The 22,760-nt window shown below is 43.3% G+C and overlaps 1 protein-coding gene across 1 annotated transcript in view; it reads left to right on the plus strand.

Moving 5' to 3' along the window:
- LOC146822087 (fucolectin-like) overlaps window positions 1-17,908 on the plus strand; it is a 211,553-nt gene extending 193,645 nt beyond the window's left edge. Inside the window, exon 4 of the mRNA XM_085609961.1 lies at window positions 17,746-17,908. Coding sequence (XP_085466087.1) covers window positions 17,746-17,908 — 163 coding nt within the window. The remainder of the gene's footprint in view (window positions 1-17,745) is intronic.
- Window positions 17,909-22,760: the final 4,852 nt, after the last annotated feature.

Consider the following 22,760-nt stretch of genomic DNA (forward strand, 5'->3'; position numbering starts at 1 on the left):
GGAATTAGCGGCAGTGCTGTAGGCAGTGGCGGAGATAAGGTCAATGCATAAGATGAACTCAGGAGTGGATTACTCCTCTGAACATAAATCAGTGAGGTTTGATTCAATGTCCTCACATGGAGATGAGACTGGACTTCCAGTGGTAATGCCCGAGACAGCAGATGACCTAATTTGATATGCTTTACTATGAGTAGCTCTGCTGATGCAAAGATGGGAGGTGATTGGGTGAGAGGGAGGGGAGGAGAGGGAGAGGGTTTTGGTCTAAGACATAAACCCTCTCCTGGTCCTTGTATACACCACATTGTGTGTGGTACAGATTGTTAGGCGGGAGAACTTTGGTTTGCCAAAAATGGGTTGGGCCAGTATGACACGTTCTTGGTACGCCCCTCTTGACCTGCCCCTCACGGAGAGGCCCTTATAGACTGACTGGGGGAGATATTCACTAAGAGTATTTTCATATTAACCACTTTGGACAGTCAGCCGTTGCTGAGCTGCCGTTGGATTGGGGAGTTACTTTTGGGGATTGTTCATGTCTTTCCTTTTTTCCTTATTCTTTTTGTGAACACAATGACCGCACAACCTGTTATGGGGCTAGGGGGTTGGGGAGGGTGGGACCCAGGAGAAGATTGAGGGTATGGGAGGGAGGGACTTAGGGGAAGACTGAGGGTATTGTACTCAGTGATTTCACATGGCTAACCCCGACAGGCAGTGACATTTATGTCATGGAATATCAGGGAGATGGGATCAGCCTCCAAGAGACATGACATCCATAGGTATCTCAGACGGAGGGGAGTAAAGGTGCCCACGCTCCAGGAGAAGCACTTATTTGGGATGAGAAAGATCAATTGAAACGTAGAGGGTGGGGCCAGCTTTATGCCACTTCCTATTCGGCATACGCTAGATGGACTTTGATATGGATAAGGGCTGGGACACCGTTTGAGCTAACCCACTCACTTGTAGACAGGGAAGGCAGATATGTTCTACTGGAGGGCAGACTGTTTGGAAAAGAAATTACATTGGGGAGCATCTATGCCTCGAACAAGACCAGATTACCATCTTTCACTCCTTATCCACCCACATAGCTGGCCTTCCACCTGATAGTTTACTGCTGGTGGGTGACTTAATTGTGTACTAGATTAACAACTTGATTGCTTGAGTCCTCCGCTAATGGGGAGAATTACGGGTAAGCTGGTGAGGGGACTGTGAGACTGGGTAAGACACTGGGGTTGGTGGATATCTGGAGGACACAACTAGAGAAAGAACGTGACTTCTCATATTTCTCACATGTCCATAGCCTACACACTCGGCCAGATCGTTTTGTGTGCTCTTAAAGACTTACCCAAAACATTGTCCAATCTGAATATCTAGGACACACTTTATCCAACCACAGCCCTGTTTTATTGGGGTTTCCACTGATGGACAATCGTACAACTGCCCCTACATTGCGGCTCAACCTGGCCTTTCTGGAGGATGCATGTTATGATAATTCCTTGGCGGAGGCAATCTCAGACTACTTCCTTAATAACCAGTGTTCCGCATCCTTGAGTATAATAGAATGGGAGGTCATTAAGGTCGTGATACGGGGCCACTGTATTGCATAAGGAACTCTGGATTCTGGAGGACAGATTACATACCCTAGACACTGCCCTTGGTACCCATCCAGACATACTCCTTTACCTGAGGGAAGGAACATCTGGTGTTACCAGAGCCTTAGAGCTCCTGCAGGATTTTAAAGTGGTGTTCGGCCTCTGGGTCAATAAAGCCAAGACTCACATATTTCCTGTTTCACCCAGGACGAGCAGACCACCGAGTCTTCCTCCAGATCTGATGTGGTCACCCACCCGTTTTAGATATCTGGGGATACAAATATTTCACACATTGGAGGACTTCCGAGATGGTATTTGGAGGAGGGGTCTCCATTCACTGAGATCTTGTGTTCCCTTCTGGTGCTTGCTTAAGCTTCCCCTCATGACCCGGGTATCAGTCTCTAAAATGGTTATTCTCCCCAGACTACTATATTTCTTTGCAAACTTGCCGGTAGGAGAGCCGACCTCATGGTTCAAACAACTGGACACCTTGTTACGAGACAAGATATGGGATGGGAGCTGGCATAGCGTGTCTATCACTGGTTATCCTTCGGTGGCCTCCCGAAGAAGAGGGCTAATGTGGACTGGACTTCGAACTTTATTTCCCGGAGTCCCAGCTTCAGTGGATTACTCTGTGGTTGGAAAGGGCTAACAAAGGGGAGCTGGGCATAACTGGGCAGTCGTCACACATGGAAACTCTACTGGCTAAACTGCTTTTCCCATCAACAGCTGTCCAAAACGCATGTGTACTGTTGTCGACGGTGCTGAAATGCTGGCGAAAATGGGTCCTAAAAACCACGGGAACACCAATATATGTGCCGGCCCTGCCTTTTGTAGGGCTCCCTCATGGTGATCGACTTCCCTATTTTACTGCTGGGCAATTATCAGCCTGGACAGAAGCTGGGTTGGTTACAATTGGGGACTGCTATTAACAGGGAGCTGTGCTTCCACCTGATGACTTGATGGAATGCTATAATTTGCCATCGGGCCAGTTCCTTACATATGAGGCATAGACTCGGGCGTTTCGGAACGTGTGGTACGGAGACCGGGAGGAACCTATAATGCATGCTGTCCTGCAGTTATTGCTCTCGATGGGCACAACTAGATATCTGGCAACTTGGTTTTACTGATCTTTCTCGGGTATGGTCCGTGGCCCCTTAACAACTTTGCAGAATAGATGGAAGTGAATCTTACATTGAGAGCTAACAGACCCCGAGTGGCAGAGGATATTTGCCTCCCCCAAAAAATCTCCAGGACCACAAGGTTGAAATACCTCCAGTTCAATTATGTACATATGACATACATGATACCACACAGAATTCAAGTGGTTTATGGGGGTGACCCCCACCCCTGCCCTAGATGTGTACACTTAGAGGCTGACTTTGCTCATATGGTGTGATGTTGCCCCCGATTTTAACCCTATTATATAACTAGTGCTGGTGGAAGACCATGTACTGCACATAAAATGTTGAATATTTTTTGGGTGAAATGTTGAAGCAATGACATTTGTGATGGTTTGCAATAGGAATGAAACAATGTATTGTCACCATACAACACACATGCCAACATATAAGAAGGGGAAAGTGGGAGATTAAAAAAAATAATCAGGAAAATGCAGTTCCCCCATTTACTTTCATTGAAGAAGAGGCAATTTCAGGTGGGAGACTGCCAAAATTAAGCCATTTTTGGCTTAAAGAATCGGGGGTCTCCTGCCTGAATCGGGTCTATTGGCATGTATGTGTCACTTTCATTCTAACAGTCCTGAGAGTGGCATTTGTGCCTAACAATTATGAACTTTATGATCATGGAATTTTAATGTGCTTTTAAAGACATAATACAGCAAAGCAGCGGGGTAGACAATGACTGTAAAAACAGATAAGCTGGGTGAAATTGTGCCAACTTATGCTTACGTAAGCAAGGTAATAACAATCTCTTTCTCATGGCCTGGTAAAATTTACAAAATAACACTGTATGCATGGTACTCTAATCGCAGGTGTTATCACAGGGACATTGACAAAGAGACTTTGACCAATCATTACTGAACAGCTTGTTTCCAACTCTCCCTTTGAGAGAAAATGAAGATCTTTCTCCCAGATGATGACTTCAGAACAACTGAAAAAGCATTAGTTCTCTCCTCTCCAGATGGAGGCAACACCCTGCTCTGTGGTCTCCTCAATCCACCTTAACACCACTGAAATGTATCCTACATGCAATCACATTGTCGTGAAAATGTCCTACCTTTGCTGGTGTTGTGGTGGGTTCTGTGCCACACATCGCTGACAGTTTTGAATTGGTGCTGCTCCTCTATGAGTGACCTCTATGTTATGTTTTGTGTTGGGTTCCTTGAGTCATGCGGCACACTATATCTTTGTAGCACAGTGGACTCACGTGATTCTTATTCATATTCCAGTGTCTCCATTCCAGCCCTGATTGTCCATGTTGTGCTAAAGGCCTAGTTTTGTTTTCCTTCCTTTTCTTAGCCCTAGGTATCATTGCAGAAGGAATTTCCATTCTTTCCTGTCTTTTTAATATATAAAGAAGCCTGGATGGAACACCAATGTGTGGCAACATTTTGCTGAGTGGTTTCTGTGGGTATTTCATGTTGCTGCTTGCATGTGTCTCATCCTGATCCATTACTTCAGTGGTCACTCATCCACGGCAATTTGCCTGATCTTAGAAAATATTTCTTGTGGTTTAAGTCTTTTTTCCCTTCACTGGAATCTTGCCTTTGTGGTAAAGCCCGGAGCTCAGTTTAATTCTAGAGCCAGAACTTGCCACCAGAAGCAAAAGTCTATATCTGAACTGAAAGGTTCCACAAGTCATTATCAGAAGACCTACACTTGACAAAAATGGCTCATCAAAGGCTTGAAATGATTTGACCACATCACCCCTACATTAAAATATGGATAACCCATACAGCCTGAATAATCTTCAAGGCCAGCTGTATCACTCATAAGGCCCCCAACAACAAAACCCCAGCCTATCTGGAATAAATATTAGCCATTTTAGGGAGTCAAAACTAGACGAGGAGCCAAACATTGCAAGAAGGCAAAAGCCAGAAGACTTTCACGTTCCCAGGATCTAGAACAGAATTCCTACTGACATCTGATCAGCACCAACACTTAGGAAACAAACAGAAGGCCCACATATTCAAGGAGCACTATCTCTCACCTGATAATCTGTACTCTACTTTCTCTCAGCTTTTCAACTTCCCAGGGGCAAGCCCCTTGTTCCGTGTTTATCATTGCACTTGAGATAGGTTTGCACTCTACAAATAATTGTGAGCGCTAGCATATATATCCCATTGTGTATAGTTGTGTCCAATTGTCTCTGCTATTCCAAACATTGGCAAAGTCAATGGCTTATAACTGACTATTCAAGACCAACTGATTGATGTTGCCAGCGCTTGGTTATCTTGAGGCCCCTCTTTATGTCAAGCAGCATCCAAAGCAAAGTGCCTTTTTCGGGCAAGTGTCACTGAAGGCAATGATTTGAACATGGCGCCAAGAAAGATCAGGAGGAAACATGGGCAAATTCATGTACACCTGGCATTCCAAGTTTGAGAGTATATTTCTGAATATAATAAGGACAACAGGTCAGTGCATCAGAAGGTTAGTCACTGACAGATCAATTTTCTTTGTACCTTGAATGTCTTGAATGTGCATGGGTACCCATTTGCTTTTTTGCTTGTTGGAGGGGAGGAAGAAGACATCCTGCAAGAGGAGAAGTTCTCAGGTATAAGCTCTGAGATTTTTCGAATGAATCTAACACATGTCATCATCATCATCAAGATATCTTTATTTCGGCGGTTTGCCTTAAAAAGTACAAAAAATAAATATATACACAGACAGATCTGACACAGAATAAAATAAGTCATAACAATACATTAATTGATGGACAGTCCCCTTCTTCTATTCCACATTGCTAAAAGAAATTTAGAGACTGCAAAAACTATACATTCAGATGTGTCTGTTTTAAAAATTCTAAAAGCATGGCTACATTGCCGAAAACCCATGTTTTTGCAGATAGGCACTATCGAATGCTTCCTAGCTTTTGAGTATGCAGGGCAAAAAAATAATACATGGAGCTCATCCTCTTTATCACAGCTACAGCCAGGGCAGGCCTCAATAGAGGTTGGTGCCCAACTGCTGGTGAAAGCTCTCAGGGGTAATGTGCCGTATCTCCATTGCAAATATAGTTTTCTTGATGGTATAGGATAGATAATATCCATAAAATTCTCAAATTGATAAAAATCCTTGACACTTAAAAAAGATTTAGTTAAAACTCCATTATTAGGGGCAGTCTGCACTCTGTTTAGTTGCTCAGCCACGTAGATCTTAGTGAGCATCTTCCGTGAGATCACCTTGCAGCTTGTTTCTGGTTCATACCACATATCACCTAGCCCAAGTTTGATACACTGGGATTTTATAAACACAAACCAAGGGATTTTTAGTACACAGTTGCTAGCCAGAATTTCCTTCAGCTCTAGTCTATAATGCAATAGTTCCGGCGTAGTCCACAACCTGTGCCAGTACCTAAGGGGCTTCAGAGCTAGTTCATCATCCATCGACCTCAGATCCAGATCCATCCTTAAAGGATGCAACGGGGTACTCTGTGGAAGTGATAGTAGCTGTCTGATGAACTTGTTTTCAATTTTAAGGAGTTCCGACCCTGGTAAATTCCCCCAAAGTTCCGCTCCATATAAGATTGCTGCCCTGGCCTGGCTCTTGTATACTTCAAGCGGGGGTTTAATAGGTTTATAAGTGGACATATTAGAAAACCTAAGGATGCCCCCAGCATACTGAGCTAATTTCAGCTGCGCTTTGGCTATTTGTGGAGCCCATGAAAGATTTTCGCTCAGTTACTCCTAGATAATCAAAGGTTTTTACCCTTTCCAAATTTGATGAATCTAATTTTGGGTTCGGCCGTGTGGAAGGTGAGGGATTAAAAACCATATACTTTGTTTTATTCACATTGATTTCCAGGCCACGGCCTCTACAAAAGTCCTCGAAACTGTCGAGCACACGCTGGATTCCCATTGGTGATTTGGAAAGTAGCAGAGTGTCATCCGCAAACATAATTGCTGGCACCCTGCTACCTGCCAAAATTGGGGCGTCATTATTAAGGGCACTATTAAGATGGGAAATCACACCATTAACATATAGGCAGAACAGGGTAGGTGCTAGAACGCACCCCTGTCTCACCCCTCTGCCAATGGGGAACTTAGAAGTTAAAGCCCCATTCTTCCCATGACGCACCTGGGCAAAATTGCCCTCATGCAACTTGATCAGTATTGCCAGGATTAGTAGTGGCACCCCCAGACTGGCCAACACACCCCAAAGTTTCCCTCGGGGTACTAGATCAAAAGCGGAGCGGAGGTCCACGAATACCATGTAGAGGCTGCCACCCTCAATCTTTGCTGTTTTCCAGAATAGTAATAACAGGCGAAAGATTTGATCCATGGTAGAGGTGTTCCTCCTAAACCCCGCTTGGTATTGGCTCAGTATAGCGTGCTCCTCCATCCAGTCCTCAAGTCGTTCAAGGATGAGCCGCGCAAAAAATTTTTGCGGGACATTTATGAGGCTAATGGGCCTATAATTTGCCGGTAGCAGAGGGGAACCCTTCTTGAAAATGGGAACGATTTCTGCACCCAACCAGGTGCAGGGCACATTCATTCCTCTCAAGATTGCATTAAATAAAATGCATAGATATGGTCCCCAGATCTCCATTTGATGTTTAAAGAGGTCTCCCGGCAGTTTGTCTAGCCCTGGGGCCTTACTGGATGGAATTTTCGAGATGGCATTAACAACTTCCTCAAGTGAAAACTCTATAAAATCATAGGGATCATTCGATGCTGGTATGACCGGATAGGAATCCATATCAACTTCAATAGCGTACAGGGCTCTAAAGTGGTCTTCCCAAATGCTAGCCTCTATATTAGGTTCAGTTGCCGGTTTGGGATCCCCGCTTCCTGTGTTGATTATAGACCAAAATTTGCGGGCATCTTTCTGTTCTAAAGCGTAAGACAGATCGGTCCATTTTGCATAGTCCCAATCCTGTTTGGCCAGCTTCAACATAGCTTTATAGTGTGTTCTCTTGGCGGCAATAAGGATCTTGTCATTGCCATGTTTTACAGCCCGAATCAACTCTTTTTTTGCCAGGCGACAAGCATCATTAAACCAGGATGAGAGAGGAATCCTATTCTTTCTCTTGGTTACTACTGGATTAAACACATCAGACAAGGTACTAACAAGGTTCGTATGCAGGGCCTGCAAGTTGATATTGAAATCAGGAGGAGGTTGTTGGGATATTAAAACATCTAGTTCAATGAAACACGGCAAGATTGAATTATACAATCTTGCCAGGTCCTCAGAAGATGCCGCCACCTTATCCCACTTGACCCTGCGTCGGTCATTCGTTAAGACTAACCTATCTGCTCGAGCATCTCCGGGTCCTAAATCCTTCGGTTGTGTGACCGGAGAAGCCAGCTCCAGCCTCCACAGATTATGATCACTGTCATCCCTTACAATGACCTCGAGGTCGATAACCTTTGACCACAACTGTGTCCGAACCATGATGTAGTCTAAACGTGATTCGTGGCCCTTTTTATTGTATGTGCACCTAGAAGGTGTATCTGAATAGGTGCGTCCGTTACAAGCCCTAATTGAGTGACTTAGTGTAAGGGCCGTTATTTGGACCGCTAGAGGGGACCAAGACCTAGTGTGTGGAGATTGAATTTGCGGAATGGACCAGTAATCATCCTCAGTTGCGAGTGCACCATGATCCATCCCCGGTAAGGGTTCATAGTGACAGTTAAAGTCTCCTGCTACTAGTAGGAACACATCCGTAGGGATGGAATACAGAAAATTTGATAGTTCGTCGACCGTAGTAGACTCACTAGCCAGACTGACAGGTCTCGAGTAGACATTCACAGAAGCCAGCTTAAAACTATTAGGCCATTTCAGGATTACACACTGTATATTGTCCGAGTGAGTACTAACAGACTCGGCTGTGCAACCCAGATGAGTTGCCACCCATATGGTAAGGCCCCCAGATGGTCGTCCCTTGCCCCCCCATCGTGCAGGTATATGAAAACCCGCAAATCCCATTCTCCTTTCCTCTGTTCTCGCCCATGTCTCCTGGAATAGACATATGTCCATTCCATCAATAAACGTGCCCCAGTCACCACTCGCTATTTTGCTATGTAGGCCCGCAACATTCCAGGACGCGATTACCAGGGATTCAATGTTCGTGGTTGCCCTGGAGTTGCAGTCACTCCTGTTTGTAGCGGTGCTTTCGCATAGGTGCGGCTCTATGACCTCTTGCGCTTCTGGGCGCCTGGCATCAGATATAACCTCTTGAAGTTCAAGGGGGAGTTCGGCGGTGAGGGTGTGGTTCTCTGTAACAGTAGTTAATGTCCCATCTATTCTTGACGGGCACTCAGCCTCACCGACAGCCCAACTTTTGCTATTGTTCTGAATTTGGGCATCACCCATTACCCGACCAAGTCAATCCACTTGGTCCAAACAGCTATATCTGTTTTGAATTGATATTTTGGGGGGTGCTGGCGGATGGTCATATGGAGACCTTAATGACCTAACTCCTCCTCTGTGTTGTACTAATGTCCAGCCATTCTCCATAGCATTCCAACGAGTCGGTGGGTAAAAGTGAGACAACGGGTAAGTTTGGATCAATGCTCCCTGTTCCTGGTACCTCCAATTGCAGATATATTCAGCAGTTCGGGGATCTTTAAAATTTACTAAGATACAATCACCCCTGCTAGTTTTAGGGCCATGTCCCACCCACGATACTCTACGTACCATGAGGATTTCACTAGTAATACGGAGGGGAAGTGGTCGATTTTTATTAAGCCAATCTATTACTTTGTTTTTGAGAGAAGGGTATGGTTCTATGGTTGAATTTGGAAGCTCAGGGACTCCAACCAAAATTGCCACATAAGGGCTACATTCAGGTGGCAAATCTATGGTACGTTCCTTGGGGGGATGACCCTTGCTCTCCATCTGACCACCCTTCCCTTCATCTACATTGGCATCCCCCCTCCGCAATGGTGTAGTTAGCATAGTAGTTGGACTTGTTGCTATTGGTATTATTGGAGGAACAGGCGTGGTGTTATAAGTTAAAGCTAGGTCAGACTGAGAACGCCCATTTTCGGCTGGAGCAGGACATGGATTAGATGTGTCTACCTTTAGCTTGCTCTGTATATCCAGCGCCACCTGTTCCATCCGCAAAAGCTGTTGCTCGATACGAGACAATCTCAATTCCAGGGGATTGATAATAGCATTAAAAAGAGCAGTTACAGTGGTATTTATCTCCACTGGGGTGTCATGTATCTCTAGTGGAGTTTCACTGCTGATAGAAGTTACTACCCCAGTTTCTGAGGGTATAGGTGGGGCATGAACTAAAGCAGCTACGGGTGGAGCTGTTGTGGTTGAATTAGTTGTCATCTGGCTACCCGTATCACCTTTAGCAAATTTCGCTTTTTTGCCCCCCGCCCTCGGGGCCGTAATCATTTTTCTTTTTGGCATCGCTCCCTCACGTCTTCCTCGCAGCTGGGGGAGACTTAATCTCTCAGGTGAGCTTAGCATTGTTGAAGCTAGAGTAGAGTCTAGAGCTTGCTCAGATGAGAGAGGCTGCGGTGGATCTATGCTACAAGGTACATTATCCATGCATGAGGGGCGATTGTCTGACATTTCTCTCCTAAGAGCATCCGGAGTGCAAGCATTGGCAATATGACCCAAGGAGGATCTTTTTGCCAAAGCTAGATCTTGGGAGACTCTCCTTTCCATTAGTATTATCCCCTGATCAATTACGGAGCTTGCTCTTGTAATGAAATTGTCCAGTGTTCCTGTTAGTGCAGTCCTGCTTCTGGTTGATGATGCAGCCATACTACGTTAGTCAAGCAACAAAAATAACAATACTTACAATCCTCCTCGATACCAGTACGGCAAGGGGTATTTGGGATGACAGAGGGGTGGCCCGGTCCGGTCTTGACCGTGCTTGAACGGGATTAAACGGGCCCGCCCTTGGCCCGGGCTTCGCCCGGGACACGCCCCGGACGCGTCCCGCGTACGCGTGACTGTGAAATCAGTTATAGTGGAGAAAAGGGGGGAGGGGCCGGGAAGAGTCAACAGCTGCGGCCAATGTGTGTCAGCAGAGAGGCCGCTGGTACTCGCAGTCCCGGCTCCGTTCACAAAAGCTCCCAAACTGTCAGGACCCCGCAATCACCGCCAAAAGGCTCCGCCGTGCAGCTTCCAAGGTTCGTGATCAAAGACCTGCCTCCGAACGGCACCTGCGAAGCGGGGGCCGTGAGGCGCTATGTAGGGCTGAGGCGATGGAGGGAGGGGCCGGGAAGAGTCAACAGCTGCGGCCAATGTGTGTCAGCAGAGGGGCCGCTGGTACTCGCAGTCCCGGCTCCATTCACAAATGCTCCCAAACTGTCAGGACCCCGCAATCACCGCCAAAAGGCTCCGCCGTGCAGCTTCCAAGGTTCGTGATCAAAGACCTGCCTCCGAACGGCACCTGCGAAGCGGGGGCCGTGAGGCGCTATGTAGGGCTGAGGCGATGGAGGGAGGGGCCGGGAAGAGTCAACAGCTGCGGCCAATGTGTGTCAGCAGAGGGGCCGCTGGTACTCGCAGTCCCGGCTCCGTTCACAAATGCTCCCAAACTGTCAGGACCCCGCAATCACCGCCAAAAAGCTCCGCCGTACAGCTTCCAAGGTTCGTGATCAAAGACCTGCCTCCGAACGGACATCATGTTGGCTGCTGATACCCCTTAACGCCCCTTTCGAAATATTGCAGCTCCAAGTATTTTCAAACAGTGGCAAAAGAAATTAACTAGGCTCTGCGTGACGGAGTTATGTTCGCCCCCACCCACATGTATATTACATATTTTTGGTTCTGGATAGTGGATTATTTCTCTCCAGTGACATGGTGAAAAGCTGGTACTGAGCTGGATACAGCAGACAAGGGTGTCTTGTTACAGGTGTAGGGAGCAGAGATGTTTTGAAGCATTGTCAAAGTGGGCAATTTAGCATGGAGGACATGAATTTTCAAGAAATGGCAATCAAATTCAAATTTGTTCCATACAGGTCCCCCCAAAATATGTCTTGCTCGGGGTCCTAAAGACATTAAAATTACATTGCAAGTGGGATGGAGAGTTTGTCCATTCTATTAGTGAGCTGTTGGATAATGTTTCTGCTTTGTGTGATTTTCATGGCTGAAGGAGAATATAAGTATCACTATATTGTAGATGTTTGACCCATACATCATCCTTAGGTTGAACTAGACCGCCAGACTGGCAGTCCACCCGCTTTCTTATGATTTGTGTGGTTGGACTGCCACAGGACCGCTGCAACGGCCAGGGATCTGTGATCCAGTGCCAGTGGCGTAGTGGTCTGAGGAAGTAATATGCTGGCAGTGACCCACTTTTAAAGAATGCCCACCAGTATGGAGGACATGTGAATCCTACACTTTGCTTTTGCCTTTGTGTAGTGTCCTGTATATGTAATTATCCTGTTACTTTCTCCCTAGCTGCTCAGTCAGTGTGAATGTGCTGCGTGGAATGTTGGTGTGGTGATGCTGAATGGAATGTTTGGGTGCCTGTGAGGTGAAGTGTGACAGTTGCAGTGTGGGCTGAGCAGCAGGCAGGTTGCTCCTGGTGGGGCTCCTCTACTTGTTCCTAATAACCTGTAACTAAGACTGAATACATCTACTTGAAATACATCTTGGCTATTGGACTTCATCGTTCCATTTTGGGCAACGATCTAGAGACAGACCCATGTCTTACAGGCTGCATGGTCATTGCTTGTGCCTTGGGTTTGTGACGGAGCCAGTAAGCAGATGTGGCCACATGTGTTTTTATTGTCTTTGGTGTAATGTGTTATTGCCTGGCCTGAAGCGAACTTTAAGAAAAAAGATTTAAAAAAGAAACTGTTACCTTTGTGCACGAGGCTTCAACTTTTCCGTGGTGAGGAGGGGTCTTTTTTGTCTACACAACTTTTCGCTGTCGCCATGAGCACGAGCCATGGCGTTGCGTAACGAGTAGCCGTGTCTCCCTCTCGCCCCTTCAGCATGTGCTGCAGAGAGCCGTTTGGCGCACACACATGCATCCAGCCATTTGGCACCCTCCGGCCATCTTCGCTGTGCAGCCAGCACACAAGACCCGGGGCTACACTTATCACCAATTTGCCTGCCAGTACCATATCGAAGGGAACAAGGATGGTTCATTCGGTGTTGTAGGGACGTTGCGACCAGCTTTTATGAAGAAATTCTTCATAAAAAGACTCAAGGCCACTGCTGGTAACCCGCGATTGTCTCATTTTCTTTTATGTTCATCCATCTTAGATTTGCTGCTAGCTGCCTAGTTCGAGGTTGTGCGTTATCCATTTGCGCTTTGTGTTCTGTCCAGCATGTTCGCCAAGCCAAAATGTTGCATAGGTTTGGTGCGCCAGTTACATATACTGACTTTTGCTGTTCCAATCCTCCAGAGTACTGTGGACCAGCAAAGAAATTGTTTCTATCTCAGTACTTATGGACAATGGATCTACATCCGTAGATCCTGCTTCCAGCTATGAGAAAGCGTTTTATGGTTTTTCACTTTCTTCTCAGTCTTCACCTAATCCAAGTGTCACTGGGAATCTGCTTCTACAGCAGATTAAAAGCATAGGGAGGTATTTGTCTCCATCTACCGATGAGAAGCTTTCCGGATCATTCTGGTTGAAGTTACTCGTCTTTCCTACACCTTTGGACAAGTACTTTTCTCCCATCCTGCTTGTTCAGTATGTTGATTGTTTGTGTGTTTGATTTATTGATATGCATGTGGTGTGGTGGAGACGTCTTTCAGACAAATTTTAAATGTTTTTTTTTCTTTATGCTTGGCTGTTCAGGACATTGCACAATGTTTTCACACACAGAACAATTCTCTATGCTTTGTTTTCTGCTGTGTCCAAGTTTATTGCTCTATGGGTGTGTTCTCGCCCATGTTTTTTACTTTTCCTTTCATGCCTGAACGTGAGGGATTGCTAAGTGGGTGTAAGTCGCTGACGTTTACATTATTACATTTTACATTACGGACCCTTACGTCAGGGGAGGTAAACACTCAAAATATCGATTCCAAAATTTCGACTGCCCAGAATATCGAAGTTAAAATATAGAGTGGACAAAATCTCGAATTATCAAAATATAGATAGGTCAGAATATCGAAATTGGAGTACAAAATATCGATTACCAAAATATAGACTTTAAAAATCTAGAATACCATAATATCGATTTTTAAAATATAGATTACCATAATATCGAATTTTTTTTTGTGTTATGTATGGTAGTATATGTGTTAAAATGATGTATTATTTTTGTAATGTATGTTTAATTTATTTCAACAAATGAATGTTATGTAATTTAATTATTGCGTAATTTAATTCCGTTGCGGGTTGTGGGTTTATAGGGGAATAGGGTGGGAAGTAATTTAATTATGGTTAATTAAATGTTACTTATATTTATATGTTTTGATAATTAATTAATTGATAATTAATTATTAATTGGTAATTAATTTATATTAATTGATTAATTGATAATTATGTTAATTGTATTTGTTATTATTAGGAGCGGGTTGTGGGTTTGTAGGGGAATTGGGTGGGAAGTAAATTAATTGTAATAAAGTAAATAATTATTTTTTATTTATGTGTATTGATAATTAATTGATAATTGGTAAATAATTTGTATTAATGGGTAAATAATTTGTATGAATTGCTAAATAATTTGTATTATTTGCAAAATTATTTTTATTAATTGATTAATTGATAATAATGTTAATTGTATTTTTTATTATTGGGAGTGGGTTTTGGGTTTATAGGGGAATTGGGTGGGAAGTAAATTAATTGTAATAAAGTAAATATTTTTTTATTTATTTATGTGTATTGATAATTGATAATTAATTTGTAATTGGTCATTAATTATTATTAATTGGTAATACATTTTTATCAATTGATAATTAATATTTTTAAATGGTAATTAATTGTTATTAATTGGTAATTATTTTTAATTAACTTTTTATTGGTATTGATAATTAATGTAATCTTATTTTAAATTTAAATCATTACTTTCCCTACTTTTGCACTCTCTGGAGTGGGACTAGTAATTTTTACCTCTACGCTATCCAACGCTTTCCCTACTGTTGCACTGTTTGGAGTTGGAATAGGAATTTTTACCCCTACGCTATCCAACGTTTTCCCTACTGTTGCACTCACTGGAGTGGGAATAGTAATTTTTACCCTCCTGCTATCCAATGCTTTCCCTACTGTTGCACTCTTTGGAGTGGGAATAGAAATTTTTACTCCTACGCTATCCAACGTTTTCCCTACTGTTGCACTCACTTGAGTGGGAATAGTAATTTTTACCCCTACGCTATCCAACGCTCTCCCTACTGTTGCACTCACTGGAGTGGGAATAGTAATTTTTCCATTTGCGCTATCCAACGCTTTCCCTACTGTTGCACTCTCTGGAGTGGGAATAGTTAATTTTATCCTCCCGCTATCCAACGCTTTCCATACTGTTGCACTCTTTGGAGTGGGAATAGTAATTTGTACCCCTACGCTATCCAACGCTTTCCCTACTGTTGCACTCACTGGAGTGGGAATAGTATTTATTACCCCTACGCTATCCAATGCTTTCCCTACTGTTGCACTCTCTGGAGTGGGAATAGTAATTGTTACCCTCCCGCTATCCAACACTTTCCCTACTGTTGCACTCTCTGGAGTGGGAATAGTCATTTTTACCCCTACGCTATCCAACCCTTTCCCTGCTGTTGCACTCTCTGCAGTGGGAATAGTAATTGTTACCCTCCCGCTATCCAATACTTTCCCTAGTGTTGCACTCTCTGGAGTGGGAATAGTAATTGTTACCCTCCCGCTATCCAACGCTTTCCCTACTGTTGCACTCTCTGGAGTGGGACTAGTAATTTTTACCTCTACGCTATCCAACACTTTCCCTACTGTTGCACTGTTTGGAGTTGGAATAGGAATTTTTCCCCCTACGCTATCCAACGTTTTCCCTACTGTTGCACTCACTGGAGTGGGAATAGTAATTTTTACCCCTACGCTATCCAACGCTTTCCCTACTGTTGCACTCACTGGAGTGGGAATAGTAATTTTTACGCTCTCAGTATCCAACAAAATCTCGACTTTTTTAAATTACTTATATTATGTTTACATTTTAAGCTTTTTTATATTATATTATGTATATTTCATTTAATTGTTTTTAATATTTAATTAATTTTATATTATTTTTAATACATTTAAAAAATTCGATATTTTAGCTAACTATATTTTGACAGTCTATATTTTGGAATCGATATTTTATTACTTACCTGTTTGTAGATAGGGAGTCGATATTCTGTCCTTCTATATTTTGGTGTCGATTTTTTGTGTAATCGATATTTTGTCCCTCGATATTTAGTCACTGAACTGTTAGGGGTGTCTAGATTGATACTAGTCCCATGTCTACATATTAGCTTTCATACTCTTACATGAGGGATGATTGGACAGTGTGTAAGTCACCCTGTGCTCCACATTATCTTTAACGGTGTGTGAGTCATGTGTGCTACACGTTTTCTTTGACGGTGTGTAAGTCACCATGTGCTACACGTTTTGTTTGACAGTGTGTAAGCCACCATGTGCTATACATTTTCTTTGACAGTGTGTAAGTCATCCTGTGTTGCACGTTGTGTTTGACAGTGTATAAGTCACCTTGTACTACACGTTCGTTTTGCTGCCCTTTGGTGAGGAGCAGCTGTATGGGTTTTAGTCACCTATTACATTTATGTTATCCATGTGTCCACCAAGCATTTCATAAGGCTAGTTCATGTCGTGCTGTGTCGCGCCTCCTTTCATGCCTGTCTGGCCAGTGGGTGTGGTTGGTGATATTTATAGGTGTGATTTTGTCATTCAGCTAACATGTTGTTTTTTCTGCCATATTATATGCTATATTTTATGGAATTTATAGAGGGGGAGGATGTGTGATATACTGACTTGTATATCTATCTAGTCATCTTCTCAGTGTCAATATTTTCTTAATGTGTTTCCTGTATGTGTTTCTATGCATCTTCTTCATCTTTTCTTGTACTTATATCCAGTGCATCTACTTCATTTTCTCTTGTATATTTTCCCTGTGTATCTTCTTTACATTTTTTTTCAATGCTTGCTGTGTTTTTTCATTGTATATATATCTTGGCTTTTTCACGCTTGGGCTTTATTTCTTCTTGCATTTCTGTACTTTAGCATAATTTCTCTTTTTATGGTTCTTCTTGTTCAAACCTTATTCAGGTTTGCAGTTTCATTTTTGTGTTATATAAGAGAGGAGGATATGTAGTATCCTGTATATGTAATTATCCTATTACTTTCTCCATAGCTGCTCAGTAAGTGTGAATGTGCTGCGTGGAATGTTGGTGTGGTGATACTGAATGGAATGTTTGGGTGCCTGTGAGGTGAAGTATGACAGTTGGAGTATGGGCGGAGCAGCAGGCAGGCTGCTCCTGGTGGGGCTCCTCCACATGTTCTTAATAACCTGTAACTAAGACTAAATAAATCTACTTGAAATACATCATGGCTACTGGACCTCATCTTTACACTTTGTCTTTGAAATATTTTCCATACACTGATTTACACGAGTATTATTCATTGACATGAGAGGCTCTGTTGGAGGGTGATGCTGAAGAAGTCATTGAAATGCTCCAGTAAAGATTGTTGTATCCTGGTGCACTGTAAGGTCATCATTTACTATGCTTTAAAGGCAAATACAATGGAATATATAATGAACACTTGTGTTGTAGATGTTGTAGACTGCCATTTTAGCCCGGATTTCTTGAGGGGCGAATCCCCCCAAACCATTGTTGTATTGGTCAGGCTCGCTCGCTGCACTCACTGTGCACCGTACGGGGGTTGGTCTGACAAAATTTGCCAGGGCTGCTTTGGGTTCCCGTGTCCGGCCCTGCTGTGCATGACCAATTCAAGAGCCAAACGTCTTGTTTTTGTCAATACTTACTTGGAATGTCCTTGAATAATTGACACATAAATAGAGCGCATTAGTGCAGATTGCTCCAAACTTTAATGAGTTCTTCCATCTTTGTCTGTTTATTGCTTCCCCAGGTGCGCCACCATTTCCAGTATCGCAGCCGGCACTACCCAGAGATTCAACTGCCGAGGAATGGTCGGTCGCTATGTGAGCGTCATTATACGAGGCAGAAAGGAGTACCTCACGCTTTGTGAAGTGCAGGTCTTTGGAAGACAACAATCACTAAATCCTGCCTAATAGGAACATTTAATCAAGACCCTATTATTATCTGTATGCAATATATTTACAAATCTAATTGAGTATTGGACCGCTACTGAATCAATGTATTGAATACACATCATTGCTTCTGTAATTGTTGTAGCTGAACTGCTAATTCAAATTACCACAACTAAATGCTTCCTCTTCACTTCGAATTTCTGGATTTATCTTTGTTGATTTCGTTAAAAATATTTTCAAATGTTTCTTTCAGTTTAGTTCAATAAACATGTCACTGTAAATGGTTTTTCATACTGTTAGACTTATTCTGTAATGTGACCACAAACTGTAAAGGCAATTGTTATAAAACTGACACAACATAACACATCCTATTTCAGTGACTTGTAGGATGGTATCAATAGTAAGTTGAGACATTAAAGTTATTTGTTCTGTAGTGTGTGTGTGTGTGTGTGTGTGCGTGTGCGTGTGTGGGTTTGTGTTACTATCCTTGTGGGGACTTGAGTGTGATAACAGACTCACGCTGTGGGGACTTGATTGCACTGTGGGGACCTGAACCCAGGTCCCCACAAGGCAATGTCTTGTAAATGAAAAAAAATTACTTCAGGGACATCTGTGTCAAATTTTACAACTTTTTAAAAAACTGCCTTGTGGGGACTTGGATTTCATCAAGTGTGTTTATATTTTTGCTCAGCTCTGCCCCTGAAGACAGGACACGGTACTGCAGCCTTAAACACACTTTGCATTTTAAACACACTTTGCTCACCAGAAACACACACTAGCAGCAGAAAGGACAGGCATTTCAAAGGAAAAGATGCATACTGTGGGTTTGTGCAAATGTTTTTAATGCAAATTAACCTTTTCTCTACTCATTAAAATGAAACTTTATTTACATGGATCTATTGAATTTAAACTTTTTGTATCTGAACATTGTTAGTGGTTTTATAAACATTGCTTTAAGCAATTTGGGTCTGCTTTGAGTCCTAGAATACTTTGCTATTGCTGTTTGATCCTCTCCTGCAATTAAATAATGATGGTGCACTACACTGTGATACACCATAAACTGATTTGTTCGTTTTTTGTACTAACTCGTAAAAGGGAATGAAAGCGACTGGTGGGAGTGTCAGCTTCGGTCTGGGCCCTTTGTGATTCAGAGGTGCCTGGGAGAGCACCCATTCGCACCTCTTCCTCAGCCACTGGCCTGACAATAGGAGCCCTCACCTCGCACATCAACAGGATGGGGGAAGAGGATGTTTCATAGGAAGCTCTTCCCTTAGCAAGTGAAATGTTCTCCCCTTTCCAGCAATGGAGAAAGTATCTTCTATTTTCGTCCTGTGAGAAGCGGCATTTCAACACATTCACCTGCGACTTGGAATTATTTAAAAAAATCGACTGCAAGCCATTTGTGGGAACAATTGAGTGCATCCCTAGAAAACTACAAAGACTCATCTCAAATCTGTAAATATAAAAAAAAAACAGGGGCAGATTTATGAGGGACTTGCGCCCCTTTTACGCCGCCGTTGCGTCACTTTTGTGACGCAGCGGCGGCGTAAACCCTGCGCCACGTTGCGCCCCATTTACATCGTGACGCATCTATGGAGATGCGTCACGGTGTAAAGCCCTGCGCCACGTGAAACCTGCGTTAGGTTTCAAGTGAGCGTTTCGACACAGGGGGGGGCGTTCCGTCGCAGGAACGCCCCTGAAAAGTGACTCAGTGGTCACTTTCCTAACGCTGATGCGTCAAAACCCTGCGCCTGCTTGAAGCAGGCGTAAGGCTTGACTCACCATGTTAGGGATAGGGTAGGTTGGAACAGTGCTGGAGTTGCGTCGCGCTTGCGACGCAAATTCAGCACTGCGCCAACCTTACGCCGGCAGATGCGTCACGTATCTGCTTGTCCTTGCGCCACGATGCACCGCATTGTAAATGCGGCGCATCTGCAGTGCGCAAGGGCAAACTTGCATGACGCATCTTCCCTGGCGCATCCATGCTGATTTGCAGGGATGCACCAGGGAACATAAATCTGCCCCACAGTCTCTAATTTGAACTGTGCTGGATGTGCCTGCACTTTTTCGGTGATTTGAATTTTCTCTGTTAAGTGTTTGACTTTAAATATTTTTAATTATTGGCCTGTGTGTGGAACTGAGTTGTATATAGCAAGGCTCTCCTGCTTACATTTCTTAAATAAGGAGTATATGGGGCTCATTTATGAGCCCCTGCGTCACTTTTGCGCCACCGGTGCGTCACTTTTTGTGACGCACCAGTGACGTAAAACATGCGCCATGATGCGCCATATTTACAAAGTGACGCATCTACCTAGATGCGTCACTTTGTAAACCCCTGCGCTACATTATACCTGCATCAGGTATAATGTATGCAGGGTGGGCGTTCCCACGCAAGTAAGCATCGTAGAAGTGACGCAGTGAAATCTACGAGATTTCACTGCGCCACTTCTAGGGTGCAAATGCGTCAATATCTTACGCCTGCCTCACAGCAGGTGTAAGACTGACGCAGGCCCTTTCACATGGGGCTTTCCCCATGTGAAAGAACACATTGCTGGAGTTGCGTCACTTTTGTGACACACTCCAGCAATACGTCACTTTTGCGCCTACAGATACGTCAGAAATACTGACGTATCTGTGACTACTTGCGACATGATGCGTCATACTGTAAATATGATGCATCATTGGAGTCGCAGGGAAGGCGCAGTGAAAAGTGACGCATCACTGTTTTCACGCAGTGATGCGTCACTTTTCATAAATGAGGCCCATGGTGTATAAATGCTGGGCTGTTAAAAAGTAGCATATGAAATCCTAGCTTTATTGTTTACATTCTCGAATTTGTAGTGTAGCTTTTGCGATTGGAAATACAGGACTGCCTCGGGAAGCAAACAAGGCTAGGGCAGCGCCTGTTATTGGATAAATGAAACTCTGATAATCAACATAACTCTAGCTTAGGATTCCAGTACCAGCAGCAAGTTACAGAGAAATATGTTGTGCTCATTTTGCAGTTCTTTGGGTTTGAATAGATTGAAAATGACAATGCTATGTGGGTTAAATTATCTCGCAATCTACAGAAAAACTTTGCTTTTTTACTTGTGACCTTTGTTAAGCTTTCCACTAACAATGCATATGCAAATTATATTTATCCATTGATTTATAGATTTCTACGAAAACCGAAATTTGTAAAAATAATTTGTGTAGGCATCATTTTCCTTAAAAGCGCTTTTGAGGCAGGTTTTCAGTTAGCCCATTGATCGTTTAAAAGTACGGCTGCGATTTGACAGCCTTTGGAAAGAGTCAACTGACTCTTGCTCGCAACTTTCCCGGATTCGTTTAAAGAGGTTATTTAACTACAGCAGAATGAGTTTCAAGGCGCTGGGGGATGGGTGAGATGTCCCTTTAATCACGCAGTGCAGGCCTCTGTGTTTAGTCCTTGACCTGCGGACTGGGAAGTGACCACGAATTTGCATGTGTTCACACCTGCGTGATTGCTTATTAAAGTAGCCTAGAAGGAACCCTTTGTGTTGTTCAGGCCGCGCTCTTCTCTCCTAGGCTTGTGCTGAGTTGAACGGAAGGTTTAATCGCATCAGTTTGAAAACATATACTTTAGAGCACCAACATTTAAGCTGTTTAAAATATACTGTGGTTTACTGTATTTGCGACAGAAAGTTAGGCAGCCCACTGGAAATAGCTGTTAGAGAATGTCCTTCTCTTTAGACCGAGCAGAAACAACATTCTGTGTAAACACAGTGTTCACAGTATAGGATGAATTGGGATGAATTGAAAAATATCAGTGAATGTCCCATGATTGAAATCAGTTGTGTATCAAAGGTGCCATGGAACCTAATGTGAGCAATGAAAATGGGCCATTATCGTTGGGTAGAAATAGATAACCATAACTGGGGTGCACTGGGAGACAAACAACCTTGGGTCCTGTCCCAGTGTCAAGGCACCTGCTACACTCATTTTTTCAATTAACTTGAATTTAAGGTAATACTGATGTCTAAATGAAGTTTCTTTGAGAGAGCTCAGTTGATGTCTTAGACATAGAGCTGCAACGAATGGTGCAGGCCTAAAAGAGGAAAGTAACAATTAGACAGATTGTCTAAAAAGTGTCTGAAAGTGTCTGATAATCTGAATGCTCGTGTCGACAAGGAAAATCCCAACTCACACTTTAGTTTTCTATTACTTCTGGATCGCTTGCTTCTCTCCTCAGAACAACCTCATTCCTTACCATCGATCACAACCTGGCAGGCAGTTTAGTTTGTGTGAAATTGAACATGTATGTCATCAATGCTGTTAGGTTTGCAAAAAAACGGAAAGAAGTTAGAGTTCTTTTCCAGGTTTTCTTGGTTCAGTTTTACTTTTAATATTAGAATTAGGGAGGTGAAGGATGCATTACCTGGAGGGGTCACACATCATGCGCTGTCTGTGGAAAGAAGAATTACCCAGTATAGTTGCTGTGAGACATCCAAACCTACAACACTGGCCAACTTTTAGGGGTGACTCTAGATGCCTACTCATATGATGCTTAAGAGCTTAAGTCTGAATGCTTTAGCTAAAAGACTTTGTTGTGATTAATCTTTTAAAGGAAATGGAAGAGGACATCTGCTGTTTACATGAGACACACCTAATCATAGGCGAATAGCCTAAACTAAAATCAAAATAGCTTCCACAAAAGCACTTCTCCTCAGGCATTCAAAGAAGGCAAAAGTTGCCTCATTATTCTCTGGAAATTTGCAACGAGTCATAAAAAAGATAATGTTCAAAACAGCAAGCCGATATCTGAGCCTAGAGATTACTGTTAACTCTACTGTACATACATTACCATCCATGTATGGCCCTAATGAAGCATAGGAGTGCTTTCGTCATGCTA

The sequence above is a fragment of the Triturus cristatus genome, chromosome 6 (assembly GCF_964204655.1).
Source record: "Triturus cristatus chromosome 6, aTriCri1.1, whole genome shotgun sequence".
Lineage (NCBI taxonomy): Eukaryota > Metazoa > Chordata > Amphibia > Caudata > Salamandridae > Triturus > Triturus cristatus.